At 41.3% G+C, this 18,987-nt stretch overlaps 1 protein-coding gene across 1 annotated transcript in view; it reads left to right on the top strand.

The window, feature by feature from the left end:
- LOC124622710 (nucleolar complex protein 2 homolog) overlaps nucleotides 1-18,987 on the top strand; it is a 162,615-nt gene that overhangs the window by 112,224 nt on the left and 31,404 nt on the right. The window contains exons 9-10 of the mRNA XM_047148504.1: nucleotides 6,505-6,636; nucleotides 15,638-15,853. Of these exons, the coding sequence (XP_047004460.1) occupies nucleotides 6,505-6,636; nucleotides 15,638-15,853 (348 nt within the window). The remainder of the gene's footprint in view (nucleotides 1-6,504; nucleotides 6,637-15,637; nucleotides 15,854-18,987) is intronic.

Raw genomic sequence — 18,987 nt, 5'->3', positions numbered from 1 at the left:
TTCGTCACAGGGTTATTTGGTAACCGTGATAGCGTTACGGAGATGTTTAATAAACTCAAGTGGCAGACTCTGCAAGAGAGGCGCTCTGCATCGCGGTGTAGCTTGCTCGCCAGGTTTCGAGAGGGTGCGTTTCTGGATGAGGTATCGAATATATTGCTTCCCCCTACTTATACCTCCCGAGGAGATCACGAATGTAAAATTAGAGAGATTAGAGCGCGCACGGAGGCTTTCAGACAGTCGTTCTTCCCGCGAACCATACGCGACTGGAACAGGAAAGGGAGGTAATGACAGTGGCACGTAAAGTGCCCTCCGCCACACACCGTTGGGTGGCTTGCGGAATATCAATGTAGATGTAGATGTAGATGTAAACAGGCGAAATACCCTCAGACTTCAAGAAGAATATAATAATTCCAATCCCAAAGAAAGCAGGTGTTGACAGATGTGAAAATTACCGAACTATCAGCTTAATAAGTCACAGCTGCAAAATACTAACACGAATTCTTTACAGACAAATGGAAAAACTAGTAGAAGCCAACCTCGGGGAAGATCAGTTTGGATTCCGTAGAAACACTGGAACACGTGAGGCAATACTGACCTTACGACTTATCTTAGAAGAAAGATTAAGGAAAGGCAAACCTACGTTTCTAGCATTTGTAGACTTAGAGAAAGCTTTTGACAATGTTGACTGGAATACTCTCTTTCAAATTCTGAAGGTGGCAGGGGTAAAATACAGGGAGCGAAAGGCTATTTACAATTTGTACAGAAACCAGATGGCAGTTATAAGAGTCGAGGGACATGAAAGGGAAGCAGTGGTTGGGAAGGGAGTAAGACAGGGTTGTAGCCTCTCCCCGATGTTGTTGAATCTGTATATTGAGCAAGCAGTAAAGGAAACAAAAGAAAAATTCGGGGTAGGTATTAAAATTCATGGAGAAGAAATAAAAACTTTGAGGTTCGCCGATGACATTGTAATTCTGTCAGAGACAGCAAAGGACTTGGAAGAGCAGTTGAATGGAATGGAATAAGATGAACATCAACAAAAGCAAAACAAGGATAATGGAATGTAGTCTAATTAAGTCGGGTGATGCTGAGGGAATTAGATTAGGAAATGAGGCACTTAAAGTAGTAAAGGAGTTTTGCTATTTGGGGAGCAAAATAACTGATGATGGTCGAAGTAGAGAGGATATAAAATGTAGGCTGGCAATGGCAAGGAAAGCGTTTCTGAAGAAGAGAAATTTGTTAACATCCAGTATTGATTTAAGTGTCAGGAAGTCATTTCTGAAAGTATTCGTATGGAGTGTAGCCATGTATGGAAGTGAAACATGGACGATAAATAGTTTGGACAAGAAGAGAATAGAAGCTTTCGAAATGTGGTGCTACAGAAGAATGCTGAAGATGAGATGGGTAGATCACATAACTAATGAGGAAGTATTGAATAGGATTGGGGAGAAGTTTGTGGCACAACTTGACCAGAAGAAGGGATCGGTTGGTAGGACATGTTCTGAGGCATCAAGGGATCACCAATTTAGTGTTGGAGGACAGCGTGGAGGGTAAAAATCGTAGAGGGAGACCAAGAGATGAATGCACTAAGCAGATTCAGAAGGATGTAGGTTGCAGTAGGTACTGGGAGATGAAAAAGCTTGCACAGGATAGAGTAGCATGGAGAGCTGCATCAAACCAGTCTCAGGACTGAAGACCACAACAACAACAACAACAACAACAACAACAACATTTTATGTTAGTCATCTACCACTTCTCTTATGTGTATTTTGCTTTGCCATTGCCTGTTATAGCGTCCATTAGATATTTTCTTTATTTTCTTAAATCAATCATATTACCTTCGTATTTGATTATTTGGTCTCTCTTTATATATTGTATTCATTGACTGTGATGTTGTTGACTGGAACAAATTTTTATGATCGTTTTCTTGACATGGCATGTTGTGGAGTACAAGAGTGGTTAAGTTCCTCTGATTATCTCACTTGTGCTGCATTCCTGTGGTTACACCAACAGAGGGTGCTGAGTACTTACTTCAGTCTTTTTGTTTCATCCATCTGGCTTCTTTCTGTAGTTATTTTATGATTATTAATAAATTATTTTGTTATCTCCTTAAATGTGATCTTGAATATTTTATTTTTTTTATATAAAATCACTACAAAAGTGTCTCAGAATCACCCATTTATATCCTCACTCCTACCTTCTAGATGCTTCCTAAAGTCCATAAAGCCAGCCACCTAGGACACCTCATTGTGGCCAGTTACTGTGCCTCCACAGGGAGGATCTCAGCTCTCGTGGACCAACACCTTCAGCCTATTACTCATGTACCCTTCTATATTAAAGACGCAAACTATTTCCTTCACCAACTTTCCACAGTTTGTATTCCTTTACCACCTGGCTCCCTGCCCATTACTGTTAATGCCATGTCCCTCTACATTAACATCTCCAGTGCCCAAGACATTGCCACCTTAATTCTCAACTATTGATTGACTCCAAACGCACAACCTCCTTCCTACTCACCCTGACCAACTATATCCTCACTTGCAATTACTTCTCCTTTGGTGGCTCCCCCTCCAGCACTACACAAGCTTTCTAATACACCACTACACTATCCTACTAGTCTTTTCCCTTACCTACATATTCCCCCCCCCCCCCCAAAAAAAAAAATCCCTTCCCAATCCCTACCCCTTTTCCACCCCAACTGCATAGTTCAGAGAAACTTGTGCTAGAAGAGAGTATCCAGATGGTTCGAACAGTGAAACAGCTGTTGAAATAATTTGTTTTGTGGTTTGTAGCATGTACAACTTGATGGTCAAGTTTGTGGTTTGCCACAGTTTGACAATGGCCTTTCATGCGAGTAGAAAATTGGTTATTTGTTGTGCCCACATAGAATGCTGTGCAGTAATTGCATCATAGCTGATATATAACATGACTGCTTTAACACATGACACTGTGATTTATTGAATAATAAATTCCTGTGACTGGACTGTGGCAGAGGTGGTGGATGGGTGTATGGGTGTATGGGACAGGTTTGCTCCTGTGTTGATCACAGGGGAGTAACTCATGTGGCGCAGGATTGGGAATAGAACTAAAATAGGGATGACAAGAACATTCCATAGTTTGGGTGGGTATCAGATGCTACATTGGATGGTATGAGTAGGATATCCCTCACCCCAGGGCAGGGCAAGAGGTAGTTGAAGCCCTGGTGGAGGATGTGGTTTAGTTTTTCAAGGCCAGGGTGATACTGGGTGATCAGACAAGTTGTGGTTGGTGGCTGGTTAACAGGTTTACTGATGTCAGAGGAGCAGATGGTATGGAAGATTTGTTTATGGATCAGTTGGATAGGACATTGTGTGTCCATGAAGTCTCTGGTAAGGTTATTGGTATATTTGGACAACTCCTCCTTTCCACAGCAGATGTGGCATCCATGGGGAGGGAGAAAGGGGGGGGGGGGGGGGGCAAGGCTCTAAGGAAGAGACTTTTTAACATGGAATGGGTAACAGTTGTGGAAGTGGCTGTACTGTTGGTGGTTGGTGCACTTGATATGGTCAGACATATTTATGGAGTCATCTGAGAGGTAGAGATTGACATCTGGAAAGGTGGCTTGATGAGCTGGGAAAGAACATGTGAAGTGGATTTGAGAGTAGGTGTTGAAGTTGTGAAGGAAAGAGCAACGATTGTCCTTGCCTTGAGTCCAGATCATGAAAATATCATCCATGACTCTGAACTAGACAGGATGTGGAGAGGTGGAGAGGGAAGTAGGAATGGGGGATGTAGGATGGGAAGTTACAGACAATAGTATGGAGGTGTTGGTAAAAAAAGGCAGAGGTTCATTCTGTGGGGGCATTTTAACCAATGAAAATGGGATGACCAGTAGGGAGACTTATTGCTTTGGGTTTGTGGCATTTTACTGCAGTCTAGTCACAGGCATTTCCCACCCATTTAGAGGCAGGGCCATGTATGAAAGCAGTCATGTTATATGTCGGCTCTGCTTCAATCACTATACAGCATTCTATGTGGATATGACAAGTAACCAACTTTCTACATGTATGAATGGCCACTCCCAAACTGTTAAATGCTGTAAACTTTGGCCATCCATTTACTGAACATACTGCATGCCTCAACACAAATGACTTCAACAGCTGCTTCACAATGTGGGCCATCTGTATACTCCATTCAAGCCCAAGTTTCTCTGAACTGCTCTCTCCCTCTCCCTCTCCCTCTCCCTCTCCCTCTCCCTCTCCCTCTCCCTCTCCCTCTCCCTCTCCCTCTCCCTCTCCCTCTCCCTCTCCCTCTCCCTCTCCCACTCCCACTCCCACTCCCTCTCCCTCTCCCTCTCCTCCCCCTCCCCTCCCCTCCCCTCCCATCCCTCCGTCATGCACTCCCTCCCTCCCTGCCCTCCCTCCCTCCCCTCCTTCTTTCATTCTTTCCTTCCTCACTTCATTCTTTTTTTCCTTCCTCGCTTCATTCTTTCCTTCCTCGCTTCATTCATTCATTCATTCTTTCTTTCTTTCTTTCCTTCCTTCCTTCATTGTTTCCTTCCTTCATTCTTTCCTCCTCCCCCCTCCCCACCCCTCCAAATCGATCCCATCCCAGAAGTCTAACATGGCCTCAAGTAGTCCCCCAAGCCCTTAGGTCTGTCTCAAAACCTGACACCTGAATTCATCTCCCTCCTCACACCAGCAGCCCCCTGCACTTCTATCTTTTACCTACTTTCCAAACTCCACAAACACTGTTCCATAGGTCTTCCTATGGATTTTCTCTTTGTGGCTGGGTACAATACATCTTCAGAATGGACCCATGCCTTTGTTGACCAACACCTCCAAACTATTGTCCATAACCTCCCATTCGGTATTCAAGACTCTGCTAACTGCCTTCACCATCTCCCCATAGTTCCTGTCCTGTTACCACCAGACTTCTTGTTGATTACTGTGGGTGTGACCCATATCTATAAACAGATCTGTTGTACTCCCATGCAAACTTGCAAGGCATCTTATGCTATCTTATTAATGGTCATTTGGAGGAATCATTCCTATCTGGAGAAATCCTACCTATCCAGTCAACACCTAAAACAGAGTTGTCAGATTAAGATTCATTGATAATATTTTCATGCTCTGGATTGACAGCCAGTTGCATGAATGTTACTTATATGGTATTGTGTAAATACAATGCAATAAACAGGTGACAACATATACATGAGATACATGAATAATGTGACGGTAGTAATTATATTAATGTAGTATGGCACACCACTTTTATTTATAAATCAATTTTACAGTTGCAGTAATGTATGACTGGCCACTACATTTCCCAATTTATATGTAATTAATGCTCACAGAATATGGTATGTTTCCAATGTAACGTTTATTCTTTGTAATATAAATACTTGTAATGCTAAAACAACTATTTTACTGCAACTATACTTGATTCAAAATTTCAGTGCACCATAGATGTTAATATAATTGTTACTGTCATATTATTCATTTTATCTCACCCCTATGTTGCTCCTAGTATATAGCACAGTATTTGCATAACAACATATAAGTAGCATTCACACAAGCTGATTAATGCATCTGTCAACTTCATCTGTAGTATTATATGCTCATAATGTAAGGTTTGTGTTTTAATTTTCATTATGTTATGTTATTCCTTAAAAACAGTCATACTGTGAAATCAAAGCAATCTGTATATTGTAATGTCTCTGAGAGAGAATGTCTCTGACACTGTTGTATTTATAAATCTGCCATCTTTGTGATAACTTCACATGTGGCAAATTCTTTTTGGTGTGTGTGTGTGTGTGTGTGTGTGTGTGTGTGTGTGTGTTGCTTTGCACAATATGGTGATGTACAAATTAAGTAAGTGCTGAGTATATTTTGGAATATTTGAAAAATATTTTTGACGTGAGTACCGTAACCACTTAACTTCACATATTTATTTACTTTGTATTTCATCATTTGGATGTTAGTTATTTTCACATAGGGCACTTCTAACACTGTTTTCTACCATAGGACACCAACACACCAAGAATATTTTGCCACAGTGGTAGAATAAAAATCCAAAACTGACGATTATGTAAAGTGTATCTTGCAAATTATGTGAACAGCTGTCTGATGATGAACTTGCAGTTCGAAACCGGTTACAGTGCTATTTACCTAAGTAAATAGCAGTATTAATAGTGGTTGGTTGCTGTCTTCTTCTTTGTAAGAATTAACTACATTAATTGTACGCAGCCACGGTCTCACCATGTCAGTTTTAGACAAAATAGCATTAGAGTATCAATACTCCTCAAAAGCTTGTTCGGATGCTATTTCCTGTTAGGTATTTCTGTGCTACTTGCATCGGTCCACTACAGGTGAGAGGTTGCCTTTCCCTTATTTTATGTATTGCTCCATCCAGGAATTTCCATTACTGTTTTAAATGAATTTTGTGTATTTTCTACCTGTTTCCAAATGTATGATGATTCTGATTTTAAATGGTTTTTATGATTTTTATGTTTCAATTTTATTGTAGGTTTCCATTGGAACCATCAAGTTAGTACCTTCTGCACAGTACTTTCCTCTTCGGTTCCACTGCCTTGAAATGTTAATAGAACTATCAGCAAATTCAGGTGTATTCATACCTGTGTTGCCTTTTCTTCTCGAGGTAAGTATCATTATTTCTAAAAAAATTAATCACTGAAATTATAAGCTTTAAAATGATCCATATGTGTTGTTGCTCATTTATTGGAACTAAGTTGTTGTTCCAGTTATCACTCATAAGTTTGGTTTCGTGCAATTCCATTCCTGTCATTTGCCAGCCATCCTCTTCATTTAGCATAACTGTTGCATTATAAATCAACAACACACTGCCTTATAATTACATATTCAGGTGTTCCACTTTAAGTCTTCCCTTCAACATTCATTAAACAAGACGTTTCAGCAATGACTGGTGTTGAAATGTGTGTCCAACCATTCTCTCTCTCTCTCTCTCGCTCTCTCTGTTTCATGTTTGTTATTAGACTTTCTTTTCCCACTGAGTGAGGAAGTAATGCCTTCATTCATATTTAAATATGTCTGCTTGTGTCTGTATATGTGTGGATGGATATGTGTGTGTGTGCGAGTGTATACCTGTCCTTTTTTCCCCCTAAGGTAAGTCTTTCCGCTCCTGGGATTGGAATGACTCCTTACCCTCTCCCTTAAAACCCACATCCTTTCATCTTTCCCTCTCCTTCCCTCTTTCCTGATGAGGCAACAGTTTGTTGCGAAAGCTTGAATTTTGTGTGTATGTTTGTGTTTGTGTGTCTATCGACGTGCCAGCGCTTTCGTTTGGTAAGTCACATCATCTTTGTTTTTAGATATATTTTTCCCACGTGGAATGTTTCCCTCTATTAATTCATATCATTAATTTGAACCCAACAATTACGTTTGTTATTGTCACTGTCACATTTCGAAATCTTTTCTGTCGTCGTATTTTCTCTTTTTGTTTGTGCCAGTAGTTTCACTTTGTATTCACCTTCTCCTTTTTACTGTAATCTACTATACAATTTTATCCCGCCTATATATACTCAATAATACGTCACCCACTTCCAAACCATAACCAAAAAATTTTTTTCCGCTTTCAACACTACCGCTGCTATAAAATCCACCGTTTCTAGTCCACAAACAGTTCCTTTCACCTATTAAACAACCTTTTCGTCTAGTTCTGATAATTTTCACTTTATTTCCATTTCCGTTCTTCCCACATCACTGATAATTTTTAGCCGCTTCCCACAGGTTTTAACGTCATTATTTCTTCGCCAGACAATTGTTAGCCTCATTTTCATAATCTGCCACCACAAAACCACTCTCTTTAATACATTTACACGCCGTTTTTTCGAAATTTTCCCGAATCTCTCCATCCTTTAACGTGTTTTGGTGGCAACACAACCACCTAACCTATGTGCACATCGTTGTCTACCAACCCAGGTCTTTAAATATGTCTACTTGTGTCTGTATATGTGTGGATGGATATGTGTGTGTGTGCGAGTGTATACCCGGCCATTTTTCCCCCCTAAGGTAAGTCTTTCCGCTCCCGGGATTGGAATGACTCCTTACCATCTCCCTTAAAACCCACATCCTTTCGTCTTTCACTCTCCTTCCCCCTTTCCTGATGAGGCAACAGTTTGTTGCGAAAGCTTGAATTTTGTGTGTATGTTTGTGTTTGTTTGTGTGTCTATCGACGTGCCAGCGCTTTCGTTTGCTAAGTCATATCATCTTTGTTTTTAGATATATTTTTCCCACGTGGAATGTTTCCTTCTATTATATATATATGAGTCCCTAACTTAGTTTGTCTCTTCAGTATACACTGCCCAAAAGAATTAGGGGAACATAACTTTGGACATCTGCCATGCTCCATTGATCAATAATTGAGGACAAAATATGTTACCTCATTGTACTTCTCTCTTTCACAAATTAAGTAGGCAACAAAATGTCATTACATCCTCGTTCATTTACACATCAAAAACTGAAATGTCTGATGGGCATCAAAAGAAATTGGAAACAATCGTTCTTACTGTAGTCCCATCTACTTTTCATTTAACTTTGAAAGATTCAGAAATATGTAAGCCCTCAGTGAGCATTTATCACTGCCTGACACCTATCTGGCCCACTCCATATAAGCCTGTGGAGGGCCCCCTTTAGTATCCATTCCCATTCTTCATTGAGTGATCTTGAAGAGTTCTTGAAGTGAAGTTTCTGGCTGAACAGGATCACGAAGAATATGTTGGGCTAACATGTCTTACACCTGCTCAGTGGGGTTTAGGTTGGGACTCAGTGTTTGCCATTCCATTACTTCAATGTCCAGGCTTCACAAGACATCCCTGACAATATGCGCCACACATAACCTGGTATTATCATGCATAAGAAGAAATTCACCATATGCAGCAGCCACCGGCAACATGGTCAAACAGGATCTGTTCGATTTATTGCATGGTGGTAAGGTGACTGTGAAAGACAACATCCATACAGCTCTCAACACTGATGCCACCCCACACCATCCCAGAACTTAAGCCGAATCTGTCGATTTCCTGGATGACATCTGGTGGGCACTGCTTAGCTTGGCATCTCCACACATAAACTTGGCCATTACTGTACATCAGAGGAAATCTGTTTGTGAATAACACATTTCACCAGTGATGAAGTTGCCAGTGGACATGGGAAAGGCGGAATTGAAGGCATGCTGCGAGATGATGTCATGTCAAGGGGTGTACTCAAACAGGACGTGTGGGTAGTAAGGTCCTGTCTTGTAATCTATTCCTTATAGTCCGATTGAACACTGTGGCTCCAGTGGCTCTTCTGAGATCATCTTGCAGCATTCTGGCAGTAGCTGTACTATGCCACAATGCAAAATTGGCTGAATATCAGTCTTCATGTGGGGTTGTATTGCGTTGACGAACTTGTCCAACTTCCCTTGTGTATTGACCAGTATCTCTGTAGCACATCCAAAACCTGTACATGACAGGCGAAGGGACATTGGCATATGCAGCAACATGATGGAAAATCCATCCTTCTTAGATCAAACAGACTGCTCTTGCAAGATGCACTGCATTAAGATGTTGCACTGTATGTGCTTGGTTGAATACAATATCCACTAATGGCAACTGCCGTTGTGTACCTTACTAGGGAGCACTGGGACACCAGCACTCACTTCCTTTTGAGTGGTTGCCTAACACTGTCATGCTAACACAGCTGACAGATGGTGAATGACTTTAGTTGCTGCGTACATTGAAAGCAAATATTTCACACTGTGCAATAAGACCACAAGTATCGCCTGTATCAAAATAGACTTAACGTACTGGACATTCATACATGTGTTCCCCAAATTCTTTTGAGCAGTTTTAGGATGACATCTCCTATGCGGTCTGTCAGAACTGAATTAATTATCCTTCTGTACCAGTATGGTATACCATACTGTATAAGAATGGAAAAAAAATTCAGTCCAGTCCACATGATCAAAAAGTCTTCTGAATGTACGAATGCAGTATATGCTTTTTTGTTTTCCCTGTATCTGCCTTCTATTATTAGCTGCAGTGCTAAAGTAGCTTCTTAAGTGCCTCTACTTCTCCTAAAACCAAACTGCTCTTCTCATAATCTACTATCAGATCTCTCATCTACGCTTTGATAAATTGCTGCTGAGTGTTTTTGACCCATGCACTGCCCTGAACTTAAAGTTAGCGCGTGGCCGCTGCCCTGTAGACTGCTACATATTCTTGGTGATTTACTGCAGTTTATGTACTTGCCCACATCACAATACTTTAATTTATTCTTTTGTTTTCATTTTTGGTACACAATAAATTTTCTTTTAGATGTTTCATATGCATCCTGTTTATTCTTCATGTTTTGTGAGTTTGGTAATGTACAATGCCAATGTTCTGTTACCTGGTATTTCCCAGTTAAACCTGTAATCTATTCCTTTTTATGTTAAGGATTAGAGTTCAGAATTAGGGCATTTCTATACTTTCTATTTGTAAGTCTGACATCAGGCATTCATTCCTAATAAAGTTTGAAAGAGCCATACAAGTGTCATTCACTTAGTCGCTATAAACACATCAAGCAAAAGTCAGGTAGCCTAAAGCAGAACAGAACTCAGCAAGTGGTGAACCCCATTGTGATCAGTGGTATCTCATTCGAATCGAGTGATGGCTGATGAATGAATAGTATCGAGAATAGCCGAATAGTATTGAGAATAGCAATGTGCCTGCCACTATTCTGGCTGAATAATCCTGTCCTTTGGTTCAAGCAAACAGAAGCAAGTTCCACTCCCCCCCCCCCCCCCCCCCCTCCCCTTTGCAGGGATAAGTTAAGTTCGCATTCATAGTAAGCTGACTCAACAATCGATTCGTCGCTGAGGTGCAAGATATAAATTATGGCACCACTGGAGACGGACTCCTGTCCCAAACTCAAGTAAGAATTGATTCAATGAGTGACCGCATCAAAAGAGGAACATAGATGGCAAGTTCTTACTCAAGAAAATATGGTCGATAGAAAGCCATTCCAATTTCTGAGATGCCTATGCAGTAAGGTCAATGCAGTTGCTGTGGAGCAGTCATTTGCTGCTGCCGATAGAAGTTATAGTTGTCTCTCAGACCTATATGCTGATGGATGCCGTGGCGAAGCTGGCCAAACAAATATGAGATGCAATCGCACCTGCATAGATCAGCACAGTCGCAGCACTTGACAACAGTGCAATGCAATCTCTGCAGCAACAGTAGCACGGGCTGACCATGACTTATTTGAGGCAAAGATTGAACTGTTGTGTGCCCAGGTCAGTGTGCTGTTGTCAGAGGACAGCACTATCAGTGGCAGAGATTGATACCAATGATCTTCAAGGAGTAGATCTTCTGGTGGTGTCGTGACTTTCAAGGCAACATACAGATTTGCTGGCACCGCTGGTGTGGTGATCAGATGAAGAAGTGTTCATCACTGTGCTCTCACCCACATACAACTGGTGGTCACTAGTAGGTGCAGCCGATTGCCAGACGTCCTCCAAGCACCTGTTTGTCACCAACAGAGGTGCCAGCATGAAATTCTTAGTAGATACGGGGCCAGATCCGAACAGCCTGCTTCAAATGTCCATGCATCTTTGCCTGCCATCAACTGCCTTCTGTCTGATGGTGATCAACAGCCCATCAGTCATGACATACAGTGGATGGAACTAAACCTTGAACTGTACCATTCGTAGGTGTGGGACTGCACGGTCATGGGCGTCACTGAGGTGAGAGCAGACCTCATGGCACACTACTGACTACTTCCAGACATTGCAAATGCTTGCTTAGTGAACAACGTCATTGGCTTAGCAATCACTAGTTTCCACCACAGCGCAGCAATTCTTAATGCCAAGTTGATGCAGGCTTCTGGGGGTGACTATGCAGAGTTGTTAAGCAACTACCCAAACTTGACCAGGCCACCTGGTGCTCCTAAGCAAATACCGCATGACTAAGTGCACCACATAAAGACGACAGATAGACCCCTTGTAGTGTGTCGGCCAAAATGTTTGGCTCCAAAGCGCTTAGCAAAAGTGAAGGCCAAATTTGGTTCTATGTTTTATGAAGGCATAATGTGGCTGTCTACAAGCCCGTGGTCCTTAGCATTACGCTTGGTGCCAAATAAAGGTGGAAAGGTGCCCATGCAACGACTATCATGAGCTTAACCCACAACCAGTGCCTGACAGATACACTGTAACATTTTTGAGGGTTTATAATTGTGTATTACTTGGTTCCTGTGTATTCACTGTTCTGGAGCATTTTCAGGCATATATTCAGATACCAGTAGCCATGGAACACGTACTCAAGGCTGCCATAATAATGCCTTTTGGGTAATTTGGAAGCATTTTGATGACTTTTGGGTTATGCAACACCACTCAAACTTGGCAAAGATGTATAGACTCCATCCTCCAAAGGCTACCATACTGCCTTGCGTATATTGATGATGTCCTAGTGTTCTCCGCCAACTTGGAACAGTGTCGACAGCATCTGCAGGAGTGACTGGGTTATATGGAGTCATCCTGAATCTTGTCAAGTGTGTCTTTGGGCAGCCAGAGATGACGTTCCTAGACCATAAGATCTCTGCTGCAGGATCCCTTCATCGGCCTGAGAAGGTGGACACGGTACTGCTGCTAGCCTGGCCAACAGCAGTCAAAGATTCTTGAGTATGCTAAACTTCTGTGGACGAAACATTCCTCATGCTGCAGAGTTACAGGAACCTTTATGGTGGCACTATCGGGCTCAAAAGTTAGTAGCAAGTCTGTGGTGAAGTGGATAGGCAATATGTGTTTTGTGTGTGAGATAGTAAAGAAGAGCCGGGCCAATACAGCAGTTCTGGCACATCCATGGTTTGACGCACCACTAGCTGTAGTGATGGGTGTGTGAGCCATATAGCTGTCAGTGGAGCGCTACAGCACAAGAACAATGGTCGGATAATGCCTGGCAACCACTGGCACTCTCTCCACAACAACTGTCGCATTTGCAGAGGAAATGGAGCACACACAAATGTGAGCTCCTGGCTGTTTGGAAAAAATGGAAATGAAGTCCCATGCTTCTTTACAGAGCATAGGGGAACGATGCGGGAGACCCGCACCGCCGTACTAGGCAAGGTCCTAATGGAGGTGGTTTGCCGTTGCCTTCCTCCGACCATAATGGGGATGAATGATGATGATGAAGACGACACAACACCACCCAGTCATCTCGGGGCAGGAAAAATCCCTGACCCCGCCGGGAATCGAACCTGGAACCCCGTGCTCGGGAAGCGAGAACGCTACCACGAGACCACGAGGCTGTTTACCTGGTAGTAAAATGCTTTTGTCCTCAAGTCAGAGCATGAGTGCTCACAATTTATACAAACCACAAGCCATTGATGTTTGCATTCAGGTGGAACAGTGCCAAGTGTTCACCCAGACAGTTTAACCACTTGGAGTTCATGCCTCAATTCACAAGAGGCATTAAGCACATAGCTGGAATCAACAATCTCATCACAGATTGTCTATTGCGTGTTAACAGCGTCTCCAATTCAATAGATTTTTCCACACTTGCACATGTGCAGTGAGAAGATGATGAACTCCTTATGTAAGTCAGCAATGTTACATCAGTATTGAAGCTACAGCTGATTGACATTCCAGGGGAAAGAATGCAACTGTACTGCAATGTCTCTCATGGCTGACCTTGTCCATTTTTCTGTCACCAGTGTTCAGAAGGCAATCTTTTAACACTGTCCATGAGTTGTGCCATCTAGGGGTGCATCCAACAATTTGCGTAGCATCTAAGCGTTTTGTGTGGCTAGGCGTGCAGAAAGACTGTGAGGAATGGGTCAGATCTTGTCTCAAGTGTCAACACTGCAAGATTACCCACCATATCCAAGTCCTAATTGCAGACTTCACAGAGACCACCACTCACTTTTCCCATGTACATTTGGACATTGTTGAACTGCTTTGCCCATTGAATTGGCAGAGGTACTTATTAAAAGTTCACTCAGTTGGCCAAGTATTGTTGTTATACTCACTGTAAGAACACTAGCTACCATCCGGTAAGCAATGGTATGATTAAATGCTGTCACTGTTGTTTGAAGGCAGCACTAATGTTCCTCAAAGAGACCTGGTTATCGGCACTATTTGTGGTACTATTCAGTCTGTAAACAATACTCAAGTGTGACATTGGTTCGTCAGTGGCAGAATTAGTTTATGGTGAGGCATTGTGTCTACTTGGTGATTTTGTCGACACAGACACATTAGAAACAGCCGCACAAGATCAGCCAGAATCTTTGCATCACTTGAGAGGGTATGTTTCCAGGATCCATCCTTTGGAAGCCTCACAGCATGGCGCACCACCCTCCTTCGCGCACCAAGATCTGGAACATTGTACGCAAGTTTGCTCTACACTGCACGCACCATATTCTGGCCTATATAAAGTTCTCCAATGACATACCCAAACAGTGGACATTCTGGAGAACAAGAAGGCTACAAGTATTTCATTGAACCATGTTAAATCAGCATATGTCTTCCACAATACTCCACTGACAGTGGCTCGACAGAGGCATCCACCCACCTCAGATCAAGACACTATATCATAAGCTCCGCCACTACAGCATCCGTCTACTAATGCAGCTCCTCCTCTGATGCTGATGACTCATTCTGACTGCCAGGTGTGTTTCTCGGCATGATTAGTCAATGCCAACACTTTGCTTCCGCCTAGGGGACTGATGTAGTGCCCTACACATCAGCCGACTTGCATTAACTAGTGCACGAGCAGTGCAGTCTTCTTAGTAAGTGAATTGCAGCTGTCTGAACAGTTGTGCTCCCAGCCACCATGGGTACTGTGTTTTTTATGTTTCTATATGCTTTCTGTTTATTCTTTGTTTCTTGTGAATTTGTTAGTAATGTATGCTCCTTGCCAATGCTCTGTTATCTGCTGTTACCAAGTTATAGCCTGTAATCAATTCCTTTTTGTCAAGGATTAGATTTCCAAATTATGCCATTTCTATCCTGTCTGTTAATAAGAGTAATGTCGGGTGTACATTCCTAATAAAGTTTCAAGGAGTCAATACAAGTGTTGTTCACTTGCTATGAACTCACTAAGCAAAGGTCAGTTAGCCAAAAGTAGTGCTCAACACGACACACATATAAAAAGATAAGTTCTAGGAGAACTTAATTTACTCAAGGCAACAGAGTAACACTGGTATAGTTTTGAATCTTTTTTAGTAGACTTGTATTCGGTATTTCATATGTGATGCAGTAGTTTCCACTGCCAAGAATATTTCTGTATCTTCTGTTCACCCAAAAAACATAATTTACACCTGTAAGTAGACTGTTTTACTTGTGACCTAGACTTGTATGTTTACTGTCTGTTGGGTGGAAGGGGGGGAGGGGCGAGACATTTATTTCTTAATAAAAAGGAAGTTAATGATTGTTTCTTACAATGGATTTTAAAGTTTCTGTACAGGTACTTGTTCTCTTTTCGTAAAATGTTTGAAGTTTTTTTTAAAATTATAGTGGTATTGTTGTGGTGCGATACCTATTTTCCAGCCTCCTGCAAATAGCACCACAGTCTTAGTGATATTATCAAAGGCACAGTTTTACAAATAGTTAATCTAAGTTTTTAATTTGAAACTAAATATTATATACTTATTAATTGTTTAAGGTGCTGACAAACTTTGATTTTAATAAGAAACATAAGAAAGTATCCATGAAACCTCTGGACTTCACATGCATTTTAAGAGTGTCCAAAGGCCAGTTGCAGGAGAATGGATTTAAAGATGCAGTCATAGAAAACATTTACAAACTACTCCTTCAGTATATGGCAAATGAATCTCACAGCATTGCATTCCCAGATATGACTGTTCCAGCTGTGATTCAGGTAAATATTATTTCTCAGTTCTCTCTTCAGTATATTATCTTAGTCTGATATGAAAGAGTCTTTGTGTTACCATTATCTTACTAATTCACACCCCATTGAACGACAGACCTTTCCAAGGTGAGGTGGCTTATGGGTTGCAACAATATTGTAGTTGTACGATAGGTGTAACCACAATGTAAGTATATCTGTGGAGAGGCCAGATTAACCCATGGTTCCTGAAGAGGGGTGGCAGCCTTTTCAGTAACTGCAGAGGCAAAAGTTCAGATAACTGACTGATCTGGCCTTGCATCATTGGCCAATGTGACCTTGCTGTGCTGGTACATGGAATGGCTGAAAGCTTTCCAGAGAGTATGTAGGTCTACTTTGTAATATAGTGATGGTGGTAAAATAATCCCCAATTTGGATCTCTGTATGGGGACTGCTCAGGTGGAGTGATTACTAGAAAAAACAAAACTGGCATTCAACGGAGTGGAACATGGAATGTTTGGTCCCTTGACTGGGAAGGTGGGTTAGAGAATTTCAAAAGGAGAATGGATATGATGAACTTAGTTGTAGTGGGAATTAGTGAATTCCAGTAACAAGAACAACAGGACTTTTGGTCACGTCAATACAGAGTTATCAACACATAATCAAGTAGGGGTAATGCAGGAGTAGCCATAATAATGAAAAAGAAAATAGCAATATCGTTAAGATACTATGAACAACATAGTGAACACATAATCATAGTTGAGATAGACATGAAGCCAACACCTACCACCTTGGGAGAAGGTTATATACCAGCTAGCTCCACAGATGAAAAAAGGAGATTGAGAGAATGTATGATGAGACAAAAGAAATTTTTCAAATAAATAATGGAGATAAAAATTTGTTGCAGGGGACTGATATTCGATAGGAGGAAAAGGAAGAGTAGGAAAAATAGTAGAACTGGACTGGGGCAGAATTTTACACAAATCATAACTGAATAATCACCAATGCTTGGTTTAAGATTGATGGAGGAAGGTTGTATACTTACTGGAAAGCTTTTGATTGATTATAAGACAGAGAGTTTTACATTGCAAGACATTTGCAGCAAAAAAAAAATGTGGCCTCTGGTCCTAACTTATTGATCATGTACTGCAGATTAAATCTGAAGAAATTTCAGAAAGGTGGGAAATTAAGGAGATGAGACCTGGATAAATTGAAACAACTGGGGGTAGTTGAGAGTTTCAGATGGAACATTAGGCAATGTTGAATGGAAGCAGAGGAAAGGAATACAACAGAAGATTAATGGGTAGCTTTGAGAGCAGAAATAGTGAAGCAGAAAAAAGTGTATGCAAACAGCTAAGAATGAAATTGACAGAAAATGGAAAATGGGTAGAGGGCAATGAAAGGCAGTAGAAACATGGATGACTATGGAAAAAATAGATACTGCCTACAGGAAAAGTAAAGAGGTCATTGGAGAAAAGAGAAGTAACTCTGTTGATGTCAAGAGTTTAGGTGACAGACACTACTAAGCAAAGAAGGAAAAGCTAAAATGTGGAAGGAATAAATAGAGGTTCTTATAAGACAAGACGACTTGATGACAATATTATATAAAGGGACCAGTAAGTGAAAATGAGATTGGAAATAAATACAGCGAGAAGTATGTGACAGACCACTGGAAGGCCCAAGCTGAAACAAGGCACCTGTAGTAGATGACATTCCCTCAAAATTATTGACATTCTTTGGAAAGTTAGCTGTGACAAAACTATTCCACCTGGTGTGCAAGAGGTATGAGACAGTGGAAATACCCTCAGACTTCAAGAAGATTGTAATACTTCCAGTTTGAAAGCAGTCAGGTGCTGACAGTTGTGAATACTACCAAACAAGCCATTTAATAAGTCATGGTTGCAAAATATGGACATGGTTATTTACAGAAGAACTGGAAATCTTGTTTATAACCACCTTCTGGAAAATAACTTTGGGCTCTGGAGAAATGTATGAACACGTCAATACTGACCCTATGTCTTACCTTAGAAGATAGATTGAAGAAAGGTGAACCCATATTTATATAATTTGAAGATATGGAGAATGCTTTTAACAATGTTCGGAGGCAAGTGCTCTACCAACTGAGCTACCCAAGCACGACTCACGCCCCGTCCCCACAGCTTTAATTCCACCAGTACCTTGTCTCCTACCTTCCAAACTTCACAGACGCTCTCCTGCGAACCTTGCAGAACTAGCACTCCTGGAAGAAAGGATATTGTGGAGACGTGGCTTAGCCACAGCTTGGGGGTTGTTTCTAGTATGAAATTTTCACTCTACAGCAGAGTGTGCGCTGATATGAAACTTCCTGGCACACTCTTCGAAATTTTGGAGGTATAAGAACAAGGTACCTTTGGCTTGACATATGTGAGCAGCCCATAGTGGCTTGCCTTGCATTTATTATTTTTAAAAAAATTTTTGTGACTAATACTTTATCGCTTGATTTTATTTTATACGCGACATGCCAATTTGAATGTTTAATTTCTGATGAAGGCACTCAAAGAAGTGCCAAAACCAGGTCAAAAGACTTAATTTTTGTGACCGAGGGCTTTAATTGCTTTAACTTCGTGCTTATGTGCCTAACATCACATCAAATCATGCATTGTTAACTGGGAATACTCATGTGTCAGAAAAATAGTATTATTGCTAATGTCACAAATGTCGTGCACCCCAAACTCACACTCCATAGAACCTCCCAGCTCAACCACCCATTTGCAGAGTATAGTGCTCAGTGCTCTGCACTTTGTGAACAGATAATCACAACTCATGCCATTGCATAATCTGCCCCCACCCCCTTCCCCCTGGCTCTTGATCTCTGAGCACAAATTAGTTTCTGTGAACTAGCCTTAGACATACCGTATTGTACAGACTATTAGACACAGTTTTTTTCTTCAAAAAATTGCCTCCAAAATGCAGGTGTATCTTATACTTGAAATTAATATAAAAAATGCAGTGTTTTAATTTAAAATTCCTTTCATTCTTAAAAATGGTCATATGTTCGATGTCGCGAGAAACCTGCCTGTATGGGATTCAAATGGCAGCAGCAGTGCACCAGTGCAATGAATATGAGTTGCGGGAATTCACAAGCTTGCTAACACTGTCTCCCTCCTAACCCGTCATCATAAAACAGA

The sequence above is a fragment of the Schistocerca americana genome, chromosome 1, assembly GCF_021461395.2.
Source record: "Schistocerca americana isolate TAMUIC-IGC-003095 chromosome 1, iqSchAmer2.1, whole genome shotgun sequence".
Classification (NCBI taxonomy): Eukaryota; Metazoa; Arthropoda; class Insecta; order Orthoptera; family Acrididae; genus Schistocerca; species Schistocerca americana.
Note: the sequence above shows the minus strand (reverse complement) of the source record. Positions and strands in the feature narration are given on the sequence as shown.